The sequence below is a fragment of the Poecilia latipinna genome, unplaced genomic scaffold, assembly GCF_001443285.1.
Source record: "Poecilia latipinna isolate Pla-1442-1.1 unplaced genomic scaffold, P_latipinna-1.0 Scaffold657, whole genome shotgun sequence".
In the NCBI taxonomy this organism is placed as follows: Eukaryota; Metazoa; Chordata; class Actinopteri; order Cyprinodontiformes; family Poeciliidae; genus Poecilia; species Poecilia latipinna.
In genome coordinates, this window is record NW_015113273.1 from 1 (window position 1) to 21,744 (window position 21,744).

Genomic DNA, 21,744 nt, shown 5'->3' on the forward strand with positions numbered 1-21,744 from the left:
AAAAAAAAAAAAAAAAAAGCCAAAAAAAAAAAAAAAAAAACCCCCTGGGGCAAAAAAAAAAAAAAAAAAAACTTTAATAAAAAAAAAAAAACGATAATGTTTAGGTTCATATGTATGAGAACATACAATTTAGAGTAAAAGAGGAAAATTACCAAAAAAAAAATCCAGAAAGATGTTTTATTTTTAAATATAAAAAAGATGTTTACAAAAAAGTAAGCCCAGTCCTTTAGAGTTCATACAGCTCGAGTGCCACACGAGTTACAAGGCTTCCTGTGACTGTAAAAGTTCCTCTGACTTTTGAAACACATCCCCTTCCTGCTCCCTGGATTCTCCCTCTGACTCCAAGCTCTCCTCCACCGGGCCCTGGCCGGACATCGAAGTTTCCAGTCCATCCTGGTCAGCGCTGGCGTTCTGAGACTCGGCTCCCTCGTCTTCCTCGTCTTCCACATCCATCTCAAAAACACGGATGTGTCTTAAATTGGCACTCAGCTGCCAAGTGAAAAAGAAAAGTGACGGTTCAATAACTGCATCTGTGAGATCGCTTATAGCAGCAGAGACCCAATAACCATCCACTGCACCTATTCAATCACCAAAACAAAATAATAACATGCATTTTATTCTGGATGATGTTGGATCTGTACAACGTGTTGAACTGCAGCAACATCTCAAGGCCATGTGTGCAACATTGTAATTGCAAATGCCTGCGTGAATGTTTTTTTTTTATTTTTTTTGGTAGTTTAAACTTCATTTAATGATTTATCACTCTTCTCTTTCACTGCCACTGAAACACAAACTCGATAAAGAAATCAGCTGATACAAGATAACTTTTGATGAGAAGAGTGAGAAAAATGTGGGTTAATCATCGCAGCATCTCTCATATAATTTCTTACGTTTTGATTAGATTTATCAAGAGAATTAAGCAGAGTGATAAGTTTCCCTGAGATTTAAAATCTCATTCACAATCATGACCTGGTAGTTATTAATTATAATTCTGAAACTTACCACGCAGGCCACTTTGCGGATTCCATTGACGGCTACAAACTGGGCCTTCATGTTTTCCAGTTCACGCCACTGGTTCCCCAACACCAGACCCTGGCAGGGAATGGTGCTGCACTGCTGGTCCAACCTGGTAACACAGAGGGAAAACATTCGTTTTCATTTGTCGTTTGATATGTTTTTGTTATTTTGTTTGATCAATTTGTTTATTTTTGTTTTAAAGACAGAGAGAAAAGGCAAAAGAGTTTTACTGTATTTTGTTTTCCATGTAACGTGATAAATGGTGATGACGAATGTGAAACTTGGTTTTCTTTAGTTACAAATACAATCTTAAATAGTTTAACAGCGTTTTATGTAGACAGATCAGGACAAAGTAGCTCGTATTTTTGAGATGGAAAAAAAAAATAACAGTTTGGAATTTATTTTACAAATAATAATATATTCACCCATTTTTACTGTAATACTTGTGAGTAAAATAAAGTGCAACGACTTTTCTTCAGAAGTCAGATGATTAGTAAACAGAGTCGATACTCTAGTCTGACTGGATTAGAGCTATTTTTAGAATAATTTGCACAAATTTCAGCCTTAGATGCACAGATCTGGAAAAGACATAGGAAAAAAAAATACTTCCAGCTATAATTGCACCAAAAAGTCAATTTGCAAAGTATTGGCTCAGTATGAATACAAATGCATGCCACACTTTTCAGCTCACAAATATGTGCTAAATGGGTGAGATTTGTGTTGTTCTATATATAAAATCTAGTTTACAACTGTTTCAGGGTTATGAATACTTTTTCTAGGCACTATAACACACACACACCTCACACCGGGCTCCCAGTTGAATTCAGAGTCACAGCTCAAGCTGGAGGCAAGTGAAACCTGAGCCAGGAGGCGCCTGCTGTTCTGATCCTCTGATCCCTGCAGGACCACCGTTAGCATTTCATCGTCATAGAAACGAGCATCCAGGCAGCTGTAGACGTAACGAGACCTAGAAAAGTAATAAATAAACAAAACCAAAAACAAAGTGTGAATTACATTACAAGTGATATATTTCACCTTCTGAGGTGCTATGAAAAATAAAAATAAAAAAGATCAAGATAAACTCACTGGGCCGCAACACCATCATCATCTGTACTGTCCAGATAATGGCTGAGGTCAAATGACATGAAGCTGTTTGGAATATGTCTACAGAGGCAAAATTAATTAGGTTAGCAGGGTAATAAGTACAGAAAAAGAAGCGACAGACATTCCTGATTGGAAGACAGTGCACCTGTTTGGGTCGGTTCCTTTCCGTAACAAGTACAGCTTGCTTGGTGAAATCTCTGGCATGCAGAAGACAACACAGTGCATTTTGCCTTTTTTGTCATTCCACCTGAAGGGTCCACAAAAAAAGCTCAATATAAAACACATTCCTGCTAATCCAGATACAAATCTCCATGAAGTTTCTGTTTTACGTACAGAGACGGAAGTTCAAAGAGGTGGGGAATCTTTTCCGAGCTAGAAAAAACAAAATGTAATCACATTAATAACATCTTGTGGGAATTTAAGTGTCTTGTATATGAAATATATACAACAATAAAAAGACTTTACTTGTCTGACACGGCATACAAAGGCAAAAATACAGCCTGTTTCACAGATCTTCCAATGACTTCCTGTAAACAGATTCACAAAGCTGAGAGACGTTTCAACCTAATGACTGACTACTAATGAAGAGGAAACAATTCAGGTGCATCTCTGTAAAGCAGAATATCATCAGAAAGGTGATTTATATTAGTAATTCAATTTGCTGAATGCCAGAGCAATGGTATATAAACACTTTGTGTTACTTCCTTGAAAGGAAGTGCTTCTCAGACATTTCTTTAGTACTGTTTTAGTAAGATCTAAAGAAGGAAAGTTTGATTTAATGTAAACTGTATGAAAAAGGGCTGCCTAGTTTTTTTACACAGTGAATATAAATATCTAGTTTTGACAGCCGTTGTCCTATTTTCACTTCATTAACTCCAAGCCAGAATAATTAGAATTTGCATGAGTAAATAGCCGAAACACATTGTGGCAATAATAAATAGGCTTAATTTTTTTTAATCAACTTTCAACAATATTCTTGTATCATCACTGAGATGTACCAGTAGTGCACCAAAAACTTACGGCAGGTTTCTGTAGGCATCGCTCAATCACATTCTCCATCATCCTCTTGACAAAGTGCAAAGACTTTTGTGGATATGATGGAAACAGCAAAGGGCTCACTAACAAACCAATGAAATGTAAAAGAAGTTACTGTATGATTTCCTAAATCATCCTTGTCAGTTGTCCAGGATTTCCCTCAGTGATTTATAAGCCTGGCGGGCCACCAGGCTTTGCTTGTGCCCCCACCAGGCTTAGCATTGTTAATTTTTTTATGATTGCCTATTTGTAAAACCTTTATAGTTGGTGTTAGGTATTAATCTTCCAGACTACCAAAAATGCATAACTATACAATGATATTTTCGAATTTCCTGTCAGGTTTAAAGATTTTTTTACTCAAAAACTCGCCGGGTGGCTGAATGACTGCCGTAGCGCTCTGAGCAACGGGCCTAGCAAGTTTTCTGGGGGAAACCCTGGTTGTCTAAACTCAGGATCTCAATTTACCTTTCAGGTATGTGCTCTCCTGTAAGAACTTCAGCCACTGGTTTCCCTTTGTGTTGGGTGGAGAAACGAGGTCTTCATCTTCATCCTTCAGGTACTGTAAAAATATCCATATGAGACACAAACATCTAAGAGTCAGATTTTTTTCTAAAATATTTAAAGCGTTCTCAAAGAAACCACTTACCTGACCAACTCGCTCCACATTGAAGTACTTCCCCTTACGATCAAAGAGTTCTTCGTTCTGCAAAACAACAAAGGAACAAGTCCCAACCCAAATTATATTCAGGCATTTCTTAAATGTGAATGTGATGCATTTGCTCATCTCACCTCACTAAAATGCTCCGACAAGAAATCAGCAACAAAGGCAATGTCCTTCTGAGTCATCTGAGGAAATAAAACATTTGAATGCAGCTGATAAATTATAATAGGAAGACTAAAAATGAGAAATCTGGGCTAAAAACTCACCTTGTTTAGCTCTGGCGGTACGTGTTCGTCACACATTCTTAGCATTGCTGTAGAGAATCACATTTTAAGGCTTAATAGAGGATCTCAGAAACCACCTGTTTCACACTTTAAGGTGAATATTAGCTTCAATAAGAGCCAATATGGATGTAGGAAAAAAAAACAAAAAAAGAAAAAAAAAAACAACTTCCTTCTTACCTACATACAGCCATCGGAAAAAGGCTTTGAAATTTTTTGTGCTTTTGTCGATCACCCTGAATGTGAAAAAATAAAAGTTGTAACAAGTAAAAACGCTAAAATGTCGTAAACTGAGATGATTTATAGACTTACTGCAGAAGTTCGTTAGCTTTCAGAGAGAAAGAGCCAACAGCTGTGATCGCACCTGGATACACAAAACAAACACACACATAGTGACAGAAAGCCCCAGGCCAATTTGTTACCATTTCATTCCTGTAAACTAACCAATTTGTACCTGTGCACTTTTATATCTTCAAGTCAGCTTAGTTTTCTATGTAGTTAAACATTTTCATGAGTTATGGATGTAAGCACTCAAAATAATATTCAAATCTAACATAACTTTATTTGACTTAATCATTTTGTACAACACCTGATTTTTATTTGTTTTGATCCTGATCCTTGTACTACGGTGGCCGAAAAGGGTTAAAAAAAAAATACAAACATCATAAGGCAACAAAAAGTCATTGCAGACGTTATACTAGCAACTAGCAAGTTTAATATAACTTCAGTTGTGACTTTTTGATGTTGCACTTAGTTGACCCTTCTGGGCCACCGTACCTGTATGAATGAATTAACTCTTGTGACATGTAACAAATTTCTAAATCAGAATAAGTACAAGCAACATCTTGTTAGCAAATCTTAAGTCATAAAACCACATGTCCTTATATGGTTACAGAAAATTAATTAAAATTTCTTGTTATCAAAGTGGGCATGAAATGCTCCATTAGAAAAGGAGACGTGATTGGTGTGAAACATTCTGACGACTCCATTACCCCCCCCCCCCAAAAAAAAGGTCAGATATGAAACGACTATAACTACAAAATCCAAAATGAGGAAGGAGCTAAAATGGACAAATTGTAAACATTGTGCATGTGTTGAGTCTGGTACCATCAATAGCATCCGAATCCAAGCCGAGGCGCTCAAACTTTTGCTTCCACAGGGACATTCCTCTCACCTCACTCAGCTGATACAACAGAGCCTCAGAGCCACTGCAGAAGACACAAAAAAGACATCTTAATAGAACAAAATCAAAAATTCCCAGGTGGGTCAAAGAGACGACATACCTCTGCAGGTGGCTGATCACCAGTTTCTGGATGCTGGAGTAAGAAGACTCAATGGACTGACCCAGTTTTTTCAAGCCCTGACACAGAATGACAGGAAATGCTTTAAATCCACCTCCTGGTGCTTCTGGATGGGATGACCTAAATTCATCTAGAAGTTAAAGATTTTCTGATTTTACCTTGACGGTCAGCTGGTTCATGAGGAGAGCCTGCAACTCGGGACTGGAGGAAACAAGTGAGGAGAAAATGACCACGTTAACAAACACATGGAAATAAATCCACAAAAAGCACTTCAACCAGTTCAAGGTGTGTTGCTACCATCTGCAGGCCACTGCAGATATCACAACACTATAATGTGTAAAAAATAAGTAAATAAATAAGAAGAATAAACCACCTAGACTGCCCCCACAGCAGGAGGTCCAAAAACTCATCTTGGACTTGGGTGCTCGTGTTCTTTTCCTACAAGGACAAAAGAATCAACAACTGGGTTTTAGTCCTTTTATGGTGGAAGTATTGTAACCTTTAATCCCTTAATTTTTTTTTTTGTCAGACAAAAACAGCATTTGTTTCTTTGTTTATCTGTCAGGATCCCTGTTAGTTTCCATCAAAGTAGTTACTAAGCTTCCAGGGGTCCAACTGATAAAACCCAAAAATATTCATGCAGCACATGAGACCATGTCGACACTAAAATAAAATCACAAAATTAGTCAGAGTTTATACATATTAAACACATGAACTCATATAAAAAATTGTATTTAATAAAAAATAAGATTTCAGTGCTCTTTTAAAAAGAAAGTGTGATTTTAAATCGTTTTTGTTTTTAGGTAATTTATTCCTAAATTAACTGAACTGCTCTGTATATAATAGACTTTTGTAACAAGTTTGTCTTAGCACAGGTTGCAATTACTTTTATCTCACAAGAGTATTTAACGACAAACCTGAACAAACTTGGTGAGACGGAGATCCATCTGCATCAGGATTTCCTCCCAGGCTTCACACATGCAGGTGAGTGAGAGGTGCAGGTACTGCAGCAGCGTGGAGATGTGGGTGAACTTGCGGGCCATCTTTGTGACCTCTGGAAGACAGTCCGACAACAAACTCGTGTCCAGCTGTCACACGGCATCAATGACATAAAAAAAAAAAAGAAAAAATCCAGGTCAGAGCAGAAGAAGGCCATGAAGACGATGGTGTGATGGGATCCGGCTCACCTGAACGTAGCAGATCTCCGAGACGCCATCAGCGGATTGGACTTCTGTGATCAGAGACAGGGACTTGAGATCGCTGGACAGACTCAGACTGCGGCATGATCCCGACACCTGCAGAAAATAAAAACCAGCCAAGTTCACCCAGTGAAATAACTTGACGATTATTGAAAGGAATATCTTTGGTTCTTCTGACTTTATGAAAGAAAAATGGATAAAAATCACAGCATTTTATTATAAGTAAACAGTTTTCAGTTTATGTAAAAACTATGAAAACTATAACTATGACAATACAAATTACTTTGATATCTTGAGTAAAAAAAATAATAAAAAACTTTCCATTTTTATAAGCCATTCATATTTTTGCAGGAGCATAAATCCTGTGTATTTTATGACTTTCTCCAGTATATAAATATATGACTTGATGGAGAGGTCCACTTATATCAGCCTCTGACCACTGGACAGGATAAGGAACCATATTTAAAAAAACAACAACCAAAAAAAACTTACCTCGCCAAGACTAGCAATTTTGTACATCCCGTATGCATAAAGCTCCACACATCCAGCATCTCCTCCGAGAACAAGGATGTTCAGCCTGTTGGGTAGCAAGAGAAAATTACAAATTGATTTAACAATTGAATCAAAAACGTAATCTTTCATATCCACTAAGGAGCCCTTACCGAACCTCTCCGAGGAGGTTGAGGATCTCGTCTGACTTTTCCTCACTGTGGCAAAGATGGATAAACACATTCAGCTTCCACTCAGACACCAAATGAGAAAATCGATCATTTAAATCTCACCTGAATATCTTTGAAGTAGTGTTGTAGCTAGAAAGGAAAAGTTTGGATCATGTTACTTAGCTCAAAATAAACTTGCAGTCTTGCGGTGGAATGAACACTCAGTGCTTTTACCTCTTGGGGAGTGTTGGTAATTCAGGAAGGAAAAGCTTGGATTCATCCTCGGAGTTATAAAAGGAGCCAAGGGAACTGAAACCGAACGAAAATCATTTGCACATTTCTAACCAGATTACACGCGTACTGGTTTGTATCGTGAACCTGGGCCGCACCTGTTCTCCTCCACCACCTCCATCCAGTTCATGCAGGTTACCGAACTCTGCATCGGAAACATGTGAAGGATCTCCGCTTTCTCGACGTCACACAGAACCACCTGCTTTGTGTCTCCGAGACTGAATGCCAAAACTGCCGATTAAAGCAAAAACCAAAACCATAATGTTTACATAATTTCATCAGACACGCAGGTAAATATATTCAAAACCATCATTTACTTTTGCCATCAGGTCTCCAGGTGAGCGCAGTGATCTCCTTCCCAGTATATTCACTGGGAGCCAAACTCCAAACCCGCTGGAAACTTGCCAAGCGATGAAGCAGCAGCTGCAGAAAGTTATTAGAGTTACAAAAAAATAAAACTACTGCACACTAAAAGTCCTACACTCAGCCGTTCTCTGTGTTTGAACCCACCTCTCCTGTTGTATTGGCCAAAGCAATGAGGTCCCTCTTAGGAGACCACGCCATACACTTCACAGGGTTGGGAAGTTGCTTCTCTCCCACTTGCCGGAAAGCTGGCATGATGTTAGCTGGGAAAGGTGGAGAAATACAAACAGGATTTAATGTTTTTTCACAATCCAGTGATAACTTAGTGCTGTAGTTTGTAGAGGAAAAAAGAGGATAATTTGGCCTTTCTTACTGCCTACCTGCTCTAACTATATGTACTTACACTTTTTTTCTCTTATAATATACCAATTATGTTGCATTCAACTTCAGGGCTATGTGTAAATAGGCAGTTAGTGTGGTAAACGATAACATTGTCGTTTTGTGACCATTTTCAGGTAAGATGTAGGTAATGGAATAATAATGTCAAGAACACATTCTCAAAGATCAATAAACTTTGAATTATAATGAGCATTTATCATTGGGACTGGAAGACATTCTAAATATCCAAAATAAATAAACAAAACAACACATAAAATTAATTAAACAATATTTTCCTTAAAAAAAGGGCTAGGTGAGACCAAAGCACCAGACTGAAGACTTTTATTATCCAGTTTTTGGTAGAAAAAGAGAAAAAAAAGGAAAAACGATAAATGAAAATTATTGAGTTTGTTTTAATTTGTCATGCAGTGGATGGATTAACAAAGAAAGAGAGATTGGTAACAATTCAATATATGGATGATCGATGGGAACAAATTGACATATTGAAAGGGGACGGATAGATGGAAGGAGTAAAAGATGGGCAGATGAATGGATGCTGCGCCTCAATTTCTCACGAACATCATAAGGCAAAGGACACATTTTAGGAAAATACAAGCATTTTCCAGTGCTCAGTTTTCTTTTTCCACAATCTTCCAGTTATTTTCTCACACTGTGTACGAATCCCAGGTCACTGTTGAGAAACTGACAAAATAACTTCTACTACACTTAATCGACGTGATATGAAAATCCAAAATGATGAATTTGAAGAATAAATTGGGATGAAGTTACAACAATTTCGGACCATAAAAGGAATCGGTTTGGGAAAATGTTTATGGCTGCAAGCTGCCGTAACATTTGACAGCTGGTTAATTAGGATAACGACGAACAAAACCAGAGGCTGGCCTGCTACTTCACTCACCTTTAAGGAGCTGCTCCACTGGTGAAATGCTGTGTTGTTAGCAGGTTGGTTAGCAACCTCGAGAAGCTAAAGCAAAGAGAGAGAGTCATTATAGTTATGTCACCGTCCCGTTTCCTAAAACTGGCGAAAGCTAAAGGACAGCATTGAGCTCTATAAAGCGTCTCAAGAGTCTTACTTTAGGTTTCCTTTCTATTATTTTACAGCTGCACAGACGCCGCCATATTTTCACTTCCACCAATCACAGCAGGAGCAACGGGAGGCGCGAAGAGACAAACATTCTCAGCAGCGAAAACTCGATTCGTAAATAGAGCAGAACTGTTGAGACGAAGTGTCTGGTAAAAGTATTCACGTTCCTTCAACTTTTCTCACATTGATTTTATGTAAAAACTACAATCTTTAACGTCTTTTTCACCAAGTAATGTACTACTTGGTAGACTACAAGACCAAGTAGTGCATAACTGTGAACTATTAACTAATGAAAGTAGATTTTTGACGTTTATTCAGCCTTGTTTTAAACTGAAAAATGGTAGACATGTTTTTTTTTCTTCATGTGTGCTTTAATCTATCTAATTAATATTAAAACTATAATTAAATAGAAAAATTAAAATATAATATCCTCCACACCCACTTAACATTACTTTGTGTTACTTTAAATGTTTTAGAGGTATAAATATTTTGCCAAGCACTGTAGGATATTGGAGTTTACAGTCATGGTCAAAGGAAAGCTGGAAATTTTCCAGTTCTACTCTACATGCATCAGAAAACAGAACTATGTCTGTATACTATATTAAGAAGTAACTCCTGAATAATGCAGTCATTTCTTGACACCTTACCCAGGGAGCTGATTGCTGTAGACTGACACTCAAAGATAATTCCAGGTTGCTCATTAGTTGCTGGACAGCAGGCATGTGTGATGACAGTAAAAAAAAAAAATCCTTCTGGACTTATCACCTCACTTAACTGTAATCAGTAGATTCAAGAAGAACCAGAATAGCTCATGGAGCACAAAATGTGATAGCAGACCAGAAATAGACCCAGTGAGGCTGTATGGCCCCCAACAGCCTGACTATCTGACAGACGGTTTGACCGCAGGTCAGAGGTGTTATTTTATAATGGACGATTAAGAAAGTTGAAAAATGCATTTACTGGATGGATAGACAGCTGAAAATACTACTTAAAAAAAAAACTTGAACAAAATTTTCCTGAACTGTAACCTCAACTAGATTGTGAAGATTATTGGGGAAAAATAAAAGCAGTTGAGTGGTCGGGGTCATGGGGTCAACTCAGCAGGAGAAAGAAGCAACACTGTTGTCTTTTCAGGCGCAATAAGAAGACAAAAGCTAGTCATGATGCCCCACCCTGCTCCCAGCTTTACAAGCTTATAGCAGCAGAGTATACGTGTGATGTCCTAACGTTACGATTGTCTGTGCCCACTGTGTTTAATTAATACCAGATCAGTGCAGAAAATGTCACCTTCTGTTCCTCAGGACCACCTCAATACTCTGTCCTCTTGCCAGCAGTCTGGCTGTGTAACATGAGTCAGGGGCCAAATATAGCCCCACACAGTGAGCAGCTAGGGACCAGCACAGATGGGACAGCAGCAAGCTGCAGTATGCAATTGGACCCTGAACCTGAGAGATCCTGCTGACTGTCTGACCAATAAGGCAAGGGATAGCGAAGAGAAGCTTAGTTTTGTTTCATTCCCACATAAACAAGACAAACCTGGACCTGGAGAATCAGGGAAGAACCTTCAGCCACACAGGGACACTTGAAGGTAAATATAGATTTTTAAATTAATCATATTTTAAGGGCTAGTTTCTTAGTTGTTTGTCAAACAGCTTAAATCATTTAATTGTGTAGTAAAGTGTTTCAAACAGCTGTTTTCTGTACATCAGTGGTTGTCTTCTCTGTCAGGTTACTCCAAGGTTATAATTTCCTCTTATTTTGAAGTATAACTTTGCCTTCAACATATCAAATGATCAGACTGTAATGTGTTAGCATTTACAGCATGCATATACTTACTAATTAGTGCACAAACAAAACACAGTATTTTCAAAATGAAACATAAAAGACAGATTATGTCGATCATTGTCACAGATTTTCCACGTTCACATTGAATCAGATCTGTGCAGTTGTTGTCTCTCCTTTTAGACAAATCGATTCTGTGGAAATCTTCTGCGTTTTCGCTCTCGCTCTAAAGTGATTGTCTCTGCTTGTTTGTGAAAATGTCTCCACTGATACCTGTGTGAGCGTTTGGAGGTAACGGCCTCCTCTCCTTCTGCTCCGGGTGGGAGGGGCCGCGGCGCTGCTGTGAAACAGAGCCGCAGGGGATTATAAATAACAACAGCTGGTCTCCGGGACGCCGTGAGGCTCTGAGCGTCACATCATCCGCGTATCAAGTCCAAAGGTTTCGCAGCATATTATTCACAAGCTCAGACTCAGAGGAGATCAACTCAAAGAGCAGAGGAAATCTGCTCCATTTTGACTTCAAAAAGCAATGCTTGGTACGTCGTTACCAAAGTTTAATAATGCTGTAAGAGTAACTTATAATTAGCTCCATATGCATGCTTGGATTATATTTAAAATTATTGTTTTTCTCCACCTTTGGTTTATGAAATAACATTTTACACCAGTTTCCATTCCATTCATCTAGTTTTAATAATATTTATCCAAGGCATTCAGATCAAATGCATGTGTGGCTCATTCAAAAGTAAAACAAAAGGAAATTATATTGAAAAAGAAAGAAATGCAATAGGATTAATAAAACTTAAAGCATTTGCCTGATGTTTATGTTGTTCAACATAAACTAAATGCATTTATTAATTTGTGATAAATACATCTTTAAGTCCAGACTTTGACTAGACCACACCAAAATCTTCCTTTTTGGTTATCGTTGCCATGCAGATGTGGGCATGCTGGTATGCTTTGGATATTATTTTTTTCCCTTTTAATACATGGAAATGTGATAATAAAAATAAATAACGTTTTGCATTTACTCAGATTATGTTTGTTTGATGCTGAAATTTGTTTAATGACGTGAAACATAAAAAGAACTGCCACCAAAAAATAGAAATAGATAAAAGCAAGAGCAAAAAGGGGACAAATACTCATTCACACCACTGTGCCTTTACTTTACTTTGATAAGTTGATGAGGACAGAGACTGTCAATTGGAAATTGAGAATTTTCAGTTATTCATGTATAAGTGTGTCTCATCAAAATGGGCAAGACAAGAGAACTTGCCATCCCAGTAAATCACAGGAAATGACTTGACCGTCAAAGCAATAGCTTAAAACAACTTGAACTTTGACAAACAAGGCTGGACGAGGACTCCAGTTAATGTTGGCAGGTGAGATAAAAACATCTCTGATGACGAAAGTCGAAGAATTGCAGCAAGGGCCACCGAGTCTGCACAACAACTTTTTTATTTTAAGACTTTTATATACATCCTTACCAATAAATGCAAATGACTCTGGAACCTGTATTAAGTGATGTGATGACTGTATGTTGAGCTAGACACAAGGCAACAGAGAAATGTCAGCGATGTGGACCAGAACCTGAGTAAAGACCTTTGTTAATACCCACCAGCTGTGTCCAGACAGCAGCGGCCTGAGTCACCCTGCCAGCTATGGCTGTCTGAGCGAATGATACACTACTGTATTATAAAGTCTTTATTTTAAACTGGACCTGCTGTCATGGCCTTTTTGCAGATGAATATGTCATGTACAGCGAGTCCTCTTTCTGTCTGCACCATAAACAACCAAAACGGGCTGATTAATGAGGCATGTTTGTCTTTCAGGATGCAGGACGGGAGTTGGAATCAACCACTCCCCATTTCAGTGCTGCTCAAGGATCCAGCAGCAGGTGGGACTTCAGAGGGCGATGCGGGTGTGTTTTCTGAGGCCTCCTCCGACGGAGAGCTTTACCTTGACTCGTCGACAGAGCTGGATTCTGGACACGGGGACTTTGCAGATCTGACTGCCTTCTTGAGCGCGGAGGAGATTAATCTTAGCCTGGACCTGGCCCGGGAGGCCTTCGGCGAGGCGGACGAATGTGAAGATCAAGACCCCTCTAGTCTTAAACAACTGGAGCAGGCTCTCCAATCTGTCCCTTCCCCCCTTGTTGTGCCCTCTCAAACGACTGAAAACCTCAACTCAAGCCCAAACCTTCACCACCAGACCAAAGCTGTTTGCCCTGATGACAATGGAGCAGTTTCAGTTTCCCCCAACCAGATTTCTCCCATCAGCAAACCCGTACAGATCTCCAGTGAGGCTCTGTCCTCAGCTGAGAAGGTTGTAAGGCACAAGCCCATCCAGCCTGTGTACAAGCAAGACAAGCCCAGGCTGGTTCACGAAGGCCTGGAGCTGAACGACCGAGCGGCTTCAGTCACAGAGTTCTGCAGCCGAGCGGCCACCTTCATCGAGGAACTGTCATCCATTTTCAAAGGTTCTGCTCAGCAGGTGGAGGAGGAATCCTCCTCTCCTGACAGTGGCTACCTGTCTCCAAGAAGCCAGCAGACCGTCCCTCCAGGCTTGGTCTCCACTTCCTCCCTGCCTCCAGGCCAACAAGAGGATGCACACAATAACCTGCCGGAGATGGGACAGGGGGGTTCAGAGAGGCACCTACATGCTGGAGCGTCAGCGGCATCCGAACCCCTGTCCCCACCTCAGTTCCTCCAAAAGCTGAAGAGTCAGGAAGTGGCTGAAGGCAGCCCCATTCGTCTGGAGTGTAGAGTTCAAGGAAACCCACTGCCACTCGTCAGGTAGGCGGCTACACCATTCTCTTGATCCTACGCTGCAGCCGGGTTTTCATGTCTAAGGTATTTAATTCTAGTGTAGGTTTTTTTAAATTATATTTTTCCCAATGTAAAATTATATCATTACTTCACCATAGAATGGTTTCTCTGTATGTCACCAGTAAAAATATTTAACCTTTTAACCAATTATCATAAATTAAAGCTACCTTCATCTCCAGGAGAACTGGATTATAGGGGACCTATTATGCAAAATTCACATTTTGCACATTTTTGTACTTCCATTGCTTTGGGTCTCTACTGCTTCTAAAAACTTCCCGATGGCTTAAAAGAAAAAAACACCCAGACATTTTTTGGAATCTGGAAAATGAGCTGGTTCAAAAACTACTGTGGGGAAAGAAGCCAGTCATGTCTTGTGCTATGAATGGGTTTTTGACCAGATGTTATACTTATCAAACTTGAACTGGATTACAATTAGAGCTAGATGATAAAAATACTGTTTTATGCAAAATGTACTTCATTAAAGGCCAGTGTTTGCTTGCGTATGGGGCATTCGTAGAGGGCATATGTGCCCAAAAGTAGGAAACCCGTCCAGGGTGCCAATGATACACAAAGGCTAAGGCTGAAATCGACATTTAGATGCGCATAAACCCCAAACCATGTCATGTACCTGGGATTAATATAGCTGCATAGGGTTGAGAACATCTTGTAAAACTATTGTCACTCAGCACACTCAATCAGTGCATCCAAAAATGTAACCTGAGACGGCGTTTATCAACTCTGTGCTGCATTGCTGCCGAGTCCTCGGCACCATCTGACCCCAGACGCACGGAAAAACAGCAAACACTTGTTCTGTGGTCAGATGACTCCTCAGTCCAGCTGCTTCTGGGACAAAGCAGTTGTTCAATCAAGGGTGATGAAGATGAGAGAGACTTTAATCTGTGAATTATCAAAAGCATCTGGGATGACGATTTAGGGAAAGAGTGTCTGTGTGACGTGACGGACCATTCACAGCTGCAGTGCTTTACAATAGTGTTCATATATTTTTGAAGTTTGTCTTGATGTCACAACCACAAGCTTTAATTCATTTCACTTTATTTCACTGTTCACCATAATGATGATGTACCGTGTTAGTTTTCTGCAATATCTTCCTGGTCTTTGCAGAACAGATGAGTATCAGGCTAAAAAAGCTCAACATAAATGTACCACATTTTAAGGTAATTGGAAAACATTAAACAAAATCACTTTCCTCCATTTGAATATATGTTTGTTTTATGAAACTGAAGTTGAGTTTCTGGGTTGTGCACACAAACCTGGATGATAAACCTAATTGTTTGACTTCATAATTCTCCACTTCTTACTGTCACATAGACCATTGTGTTTGCAATGTAACAAAATGCTTAAAAGTTTTATGGTTATGGAAATTTTTTGCAGAATCATCTGAACAGTCCTCTTTTTGTAGTCAGTTCATGATAAATGTTATCGTACGTGAATACCTGGACTAATTTCTCTAACAAAAATAGACGTATGAAAATAAAATATCCCAGATTTTTAAAAGGATTTGGAGGGTAATTAGACTAAGACCTTACACTGCTTTTAAAATCCTTTTACTTTTTAACACAGTGAGTCTGTTATATTTGAATCTACCTTCGAGCCCCTCATATCACTTCTGATCAGCTTTTTGCAAGTTTCCACTGGTGTTAAGTTTTGGAGTTAATTTTATTTTCCCTTTACATTAAAGTTGTTAACATCTTAACTTCATAGGACTAGGAAGTGCTAATGAAAAATAATTTAATGATTTAATCATTTCCAGGTCATATTAGTAGCTTGTTTTCCCATGAGTTTTGTGTTTAGTTTAGCAAAAACATTGTTGCAACAGAGGCTTTTCATTTACAGAGAGGACACTCTGTTTCTAAAGTGATATTATTAGAAACACACAACCAGCAATTTACAAATATAATGTCAATATAACTGAGGCAGAATTTACAACTCTTCTGATTGGCTTAATTTTTTTATTAAAGTGAAGTTTGTTGAGTGAAAACACTAAAAATGTCTCTTTAAATTGCAGATTCTTTTATGGCTTTTTTCCATAAAAAAACATGAGGTCCAAGAATTAAAATAATTTCCATTCATTAGTCTGGATAAAACAATATTGAATCTCACATGTGTTGCTGAGGAAAACCTGTTTGTTTTGATAACATTTAAAGAGAATGAAGTAAAACCTGCCTGCGCTGACCTCTGGTACGTGAATCGGCCCGGGAGCCGCAGTGCTGCTGATGTTGACCAGAACCAGATCCAGCCTCGCAAGCTGACTGTTGCAGATAAAGTGAGTGATTTGGGAGGGAGCCAGATGGTGAAAGCTACCCCTGTGTTGACAAGTCGAGCACCTGGTCTGAAGTTTGGGGAACTTCCACCCAGTGTTGGCACATTTACCCAGTCAGAGTGATGCTTCATTTATAGAGCCTTAAACCCCCTGAACTTTTCACATTTTGTCACATTACAACCACAAACTTTTAAATATCTTACTGTGGTTTGATACCATAGGCCAACACAAAGTAGGACATAATTATTAAGTGGAAGGAAAGGGATGAATGGTTTTCAATTCATACTTTTTTCTTCTTTTTTTTTTTAACCCGTAAATCTTTTACATTTTATGGGAAAATTTAAAATTGTGTCTGGTCAGATGAAACCAAAATGGTTTGTGTTTGTGGTTGTGGACTGCACAATACCCACAGTAGAACATGGTGGTGGCAGTCTTATGCTATGGGATGCTTTCAGCAGGGTTAAGATGATCAGTTGATGGAAAGGTTGAAAAAACTAAATAAAAATTAATCCTGGGAGAAAACCTGTAGTAACTTAAGACTTGCTTTAAGTTACTACAGGTTTCCCATTTTTCTTGGCAGAAATATCTGAGAAGCAGAAATCATTTATGCTACTTTGAATTGGTCTGTCACATAAAACGTCAGTGAAATGAATCAAAGCTGGTGGTTGTATGGTGTCAAAATGTGGAAAAAAGTTTTGTTTCTTTGTAAGGCAAGTGATCAGCTAAGAGGAGCATGACCTGTGTTATTTGTAGCACTTCATCAGTAAACTAAAAATGCTCAGCTCTGTGTCTTTTCTAGATCTCACAGCTCAGGCTCTGTGCTCACGGTTTACTAGAGAGACATACCTGAACAGATGAAACCTTTAATCTATTTGATTGATTGGGGTTGGCCTTCTATCGACTGAGTTCCTATAATATACCTTTATTGACCATACTTCCAGTTTGTTTTGTACCTTTGAAGATCATATTTGTAGGTGAGTCTTCATGTAAATCAAAAAGATACGGCTCAGGATGTGTGTCTCCCCTTTTTAACTGTGAGGGGCCTCTTCTTTGGCTGTATAAATAGGCTTCAAGGGAGTAGGAGCCAAGCACAGGAATGTGTGCAATCGAATGACAAGGCGTTTCCAGTCCAGGCTCCACATCTCCCCACACCTTCTTGGGAAATATGAAGCATGTTTGACAGCACAGGAGCAGGAGAGCGGGGTCGCTGCAGCAGCACCTACGTTATGCCGCGAAACACAGAGAACTGAAGAGGGGAAGTTCACAAGAGATACAGGACTGTGAAAAGCTATTTTTTGTTTTGTGGTTGGTTTTTGTTATTTAAAAGTTTCAGATCACCAAACAAATCTTTATGTCAGACCAAGATTCAGAATGGAGAGTTCAAGTAATGATTTCATTGATTAAAGCAGAGGTTCCCAAACGGTGGGGCGCGCCCCCTGGGGGGGGCGCCGTGCCATTGCAGGGGGCGTGCGGGAAGCCGTCTGGATGAAAAAAACAAAAAAACAAAAACGAACGCTGTATGCGCTGGGTTTTTACCTTAGAATAGCCAACTCTGTTATTCCTATGTCAATTTGATACAGTAGAGGCTTCCACACTTTCCATATTTGTGTCCTCTGTTACTTTTATCAGCAGTTAAAACTGTTTAATCCGTTGTTAACATGTTGTAACCTGTTTTTCCGAGCCGCCTTTAAACGCAACATGAGCGCTACGCCGCTCGCGCTGGGTTTCCACCTGTGAAGGAGACCTGCTGCTGCTGGGCGGAGCTACGTAGGTTTGTGTTAGAATCACGGCAGCAAACCAGCAAAACACAAAGACCGTTGCACAGTTTTCCCCCCAAACTAACCGATTGAGTTGAGTAAAATTGAGCTGAGGCGGGAGAAAAAGTTTGGGAACCACTGGATTAAAGCAACAGTATGTAAAATTGACCTTTTTTTTTTAGTTTCACATCATGATATAATGTCATTCCCTCATCAAAAAGAAAAGCAGCTTCCAATCATTCCATCTCACAGAACAGCCCTCCCATTTAGTCCCCCTCTCAGCTCCTTCAGACTAGCCAGCAGCAGTCAGCAAACACCTGGTGAAAATGCTGAGCTTATTATAGGAGCTACTTCTCAGTGAAACGCTGGTAGAAACGTTATTAAAGAGGAGCCGTGTTGTGGTTACTTCCTGACGGCAGAGTTTCAGAAAGAGCAGGAGATTTTTAAAGAAGCAGAAGCCCAATTCCAAGGCGTTAATTACAAAGTCAAATTTATTTTAAGTCATGTTTGATATTTTTGTAACAACTGAAGGTAACGTAGTTATTTGATTGTGCTATGAAATGATACCATGTGGCTGGAAAACACATAATATTGTGTCTTTAAGGGGAAAATAGCTATGTAAACCAGCCTGAACTCTGTACAAAACCATAACTGCTGGAGCAACATAAGATGGGTCTTTGTGTTCTTTCTGGTCAGCAGAGGGTTTTGGATTAGACAGCCTCTATGGATTTGGTCAGTCTCTTTCTGATAGCTGAATCTGTTTAAATGAATTGTGGTAACTGAGGCCTGCAGTGCTTTGGATATTGTTCTGAGTTTGTTGTGATCTGGTGAGCTCTTGGAGCTATTTGGTTAGCCTGACGGCTCCTTGGAAAGTTCACCACTGTTCTCTGTTTTCTCCATCTGTGGATAATAACGGCTCCAATTATATTTTGTTGATGTCAACAAACCTTAGAAGTCACTTTCTAATACTTTCTAAGCTGATAGATGTCAATGTTTTTCAGCTGTCCTGGCACTGATTCTTTTTAGCCTATTTCATGTCATCACACAGCTTCTGTTCAGGTGAATTTTTGGTTCAACAGGAACCAAAAATTCTCAGGACTGGTAGGAATCACCGCTGTTCCATGTTTTCTTCATGTGACTAATAAAACTGAATAAAAAAACAAAAAGAGATAAACCACAGTTAAATCATGATTTAATGAACAGAAGACAGTTGTATTTTCACATAGGGCTAAGTTGTTGTAGAAACAGAAAAAAAAAATTATTGGGGGATTAATTTTTCACAGCACTGTTATATATCTCCAACACATATGTGTTCTGCAAAGTAGTTAGTTACTGATTAATCTATCAATTATTGTTCCATCCATTTTCTGTACACCCTTGTCCCTCAATTATTCTATTATTAAACTAAAAAATTACACAGATTTGTCATTTAACCACTTAAGCGTTTTCATACAACATTATAAATCCATTAAAAGATAAAAATAATCAAATAATTCTCTTTATTATTTTTTTTATTTAAATGAAATGAAGTTAAAACTATGCCACTTCAGGAGCTTTGGGTAAAACATTTCAACAGACAAAGGGGTTTTCATCTTAAATGCAAAATGGATATATATTTTTGTACGCTTTTGGATTAAGTGCTACTTTGAATATGTAGATTTTTTAGGATTTTTTTAGAAAATTGCAGGTTTTTTGAGCATACTCCATCACTGCAAAAAAAGTCCCCTTTCAAAAACAAGAAAAGAAAGTACAAAAATAGGGTATAATTTTCTTAAAATAAGAAAAATTATCTGTCAACAGAAGAAGATAATTTATCTTGTCAAGATTTTCCAAAACAAGAAAAAATATCTAACCAAGATGAACCTACAAATATCTTAAAATTAGTGTAAGTTTACTTAAAACAAGCCAATTTTACTTATACGAGTAAGATATATTATCTTATTTTAAGAAAAATAATCTCAAGTAAAGAAAATGTTACTTGACATTGAATTTCTTGAAATCAGCATATATGCCTAAAACTAGTTTACTTTTATTGTTGCATAGGATTAAAATATATAGTTTGTCATTGCTTTACTCAAGGTTCTTATGCTAAGGCAAAAATCCAAAAATTGATCCTATCAATACTGGAACAAGAGATGTTATTGGTTTGCTGAAATGAAGACATGAGTTCAATTACTTTTAACATCTTTATTACATTTAAGTTTCACATAAACATAATAAAACATGACTACTGGTCAGAATTTAAAGTCTGGATGGGCATCTGATTCTGTAAAATGACAGAACAATGAAGTTCTGACACATCTGCCGCACTCATAAGAAAAATAAAACAAGTCTTATTTTAGTTCATGTGCTCAATTACAATGTTACATTAATTTAAGATAACAAGACAGTCACTTTAATGAAATCAAACTGGGACTACTTAAATTCACCAATCAAAAACAGTGTTTAAAATATTCAGGTAACAGTGTGGAATATCGAACCAAGGCTTTTAGACTCATTGCATTTAAGTTTTTAAATTACAGCACATCAAACACTAGATATAGTATTTCACTATATACTAGTGAAATACTAGGCAGAATTTCCCTTAAACCATTTCCCGCATCAGAAGCTACGAATGAGAAGCCACCTTAGCTATGTTAAAAAACGGAAGCTACCAAAAACTCGTGCCGATATCATTTTTAAGTCACAGCTATTGTGGTTAATGACTGTTGAAAGCTCATATTCACAAGAGCGTCTCTTTAACCCGCGGGTGAAAATTGGCATATCACGACATGCTAACTAGCTTCACAGTTAGCTTATCTTAGAAAGACAGACAACTTTAAACTTACCTCTAAGCACAGCAGCTGTAGGGTCTATAAACGTAAAAAAAAAAAGTCCTCCATCTTCTTCCATGTCCAACCGAGATTAGAGAATTTGCCAAAAGTAAATATTATAAAGGTACAGTAGATAATAGCTTAGTTAGGCTGTTACAACCATAGACATCATATACGTAGACCCCTCATGGAGGGGTCGGCCCGTTGCTGCGATATGTAACAGCTTCCGTCATATTGAATGTGGAATATGTGCCAGTAAGCTAATACAAGTAAATGGACCGAACTTCACAAAGTGCCGTTCTACAAAGTATTTTAAATTAATACCCGTCATTGACACATTTTCTCACACACATTAATATATTTGGTAATCAAAGAAAGGACTAAAGACAGGGTTTCTAACTTTTGATGTGATTATTTAATTGTTTTGGGGCATTTCTGAATCAGGAGCACAATGTTTTTATTTGATAGAAGTTATTCTGATCATTTTTATATTGACATTGATGAACAGACACTTTTACAGTGTTTAATTAAATAACATTTACATAATTCCATAATTTAATGTACATTTAACGTTTCAAGACAAGAAACAAATAATTTTCTTGTATTTATTTTTTATACATTATTGAGAAATGACTTTAGATTTATAAATCAGCCACTGTCAAACATTAAACTACATATTTTTCTTACTTTTTTCCAGAGAATTTACAGTATGTCAACTCTGCTATTGACAGCAAAGAGTGAAAATAATTCCAACAGAGTAAATAATTTTTTATTTCATTATATAAGCTACATTAATACACTAATGCTTCAGATTGAGATATTTAAAAATACACAAAAAATGAAAGAATAAAACATTTATTTATTATACTGGTCACAGGTTTCAGTCTGCTGG

General features: G+C 38.1%; 2 protein-coding genes across 7 annotated transcripts in view; one reads left to right on the forward strand and one right to left on the reverse strand.

The window, feature by feature from the left end:
- Positions 1-163: 163 nt before the first annotated feature.
- Positions 164-9,494, reverse strand: anapc4 (anaphase promoting complex subunit 4). Its single transcript, XM_015043923.1, has 29 exons — positions 9,384-9,494; positions 9,209-9,274; positions 8,059-8,174; positions 7,866-7,971; positions 7,647-7,779; positions 7,492-7,566; positions 7,381-7,407; positions 7,261-7,305; positions 7,091-7,175; positions 6,587-6,694; positions 6,317-6,487; positions 5,773-5,837; positions 5,558-5,600; positions 5,382-5,458; positions 5,206-5,306; positions 4,411-4,462; positions 4,279-4,334; positions 4,084-4,130; positions 3,946-4,002; positions 3,803-3,859; positions 3,622-3,715; positions 3,142-3,239; positions 2,587-2,648; positions 2,455-2,493; positions 2,267-2,368; positions 2,104-2,181; positions 1,817-1,984; positions 1,003-1,126; positions 164-489 (listed from the first exon to the last, which is right to left on the reverse strand). Exons 3-29 carry the CDS (start codon positions 8,164-8,166, stop codon positions 259-261), a joined length of 2,409 nt encoding a protein of 802 aa, XP_014899409.1. The 5' UTR covers positions 8,167-8,174; positions 9,209-9,274; positions 9,384-9,494; the 3' UTR covers positions 164-258.
- A 1,287-nt stretch (positions 9,495-10,781) lies between these two features.
- The window catches only part of palld (palladin, cytoskeletal associated protein), an 82,643-nt gene continuing 71,680 nt past the window's right edge, over positions 10,782-21,744 (forward strand). For 4 of the 6 annotated variants that reach the window (XM_015043924.1, XM_015043931.1, XM_015043927.1 and 1 more), the window contains exons 1-2: positions 10,782-10,982; positions 13,006-13,968. In XM_015043924.1, coding sequence (XP_014899410.1) covers positions 13,007-13,968 — 962 coding nt within the window. In that variant the 5' untranslated portion in view covers positions 10,782-10,982; position 13,006. Of the gene's footprint in view, positions 10,983-11,571; positions 11,713-13,005; positions 13,969-21,744 lie in introns of those variants that run through there. The other 2 variants (XM_015043928.1, XM_015043925.1) reach the window with 2 other exon arrangements.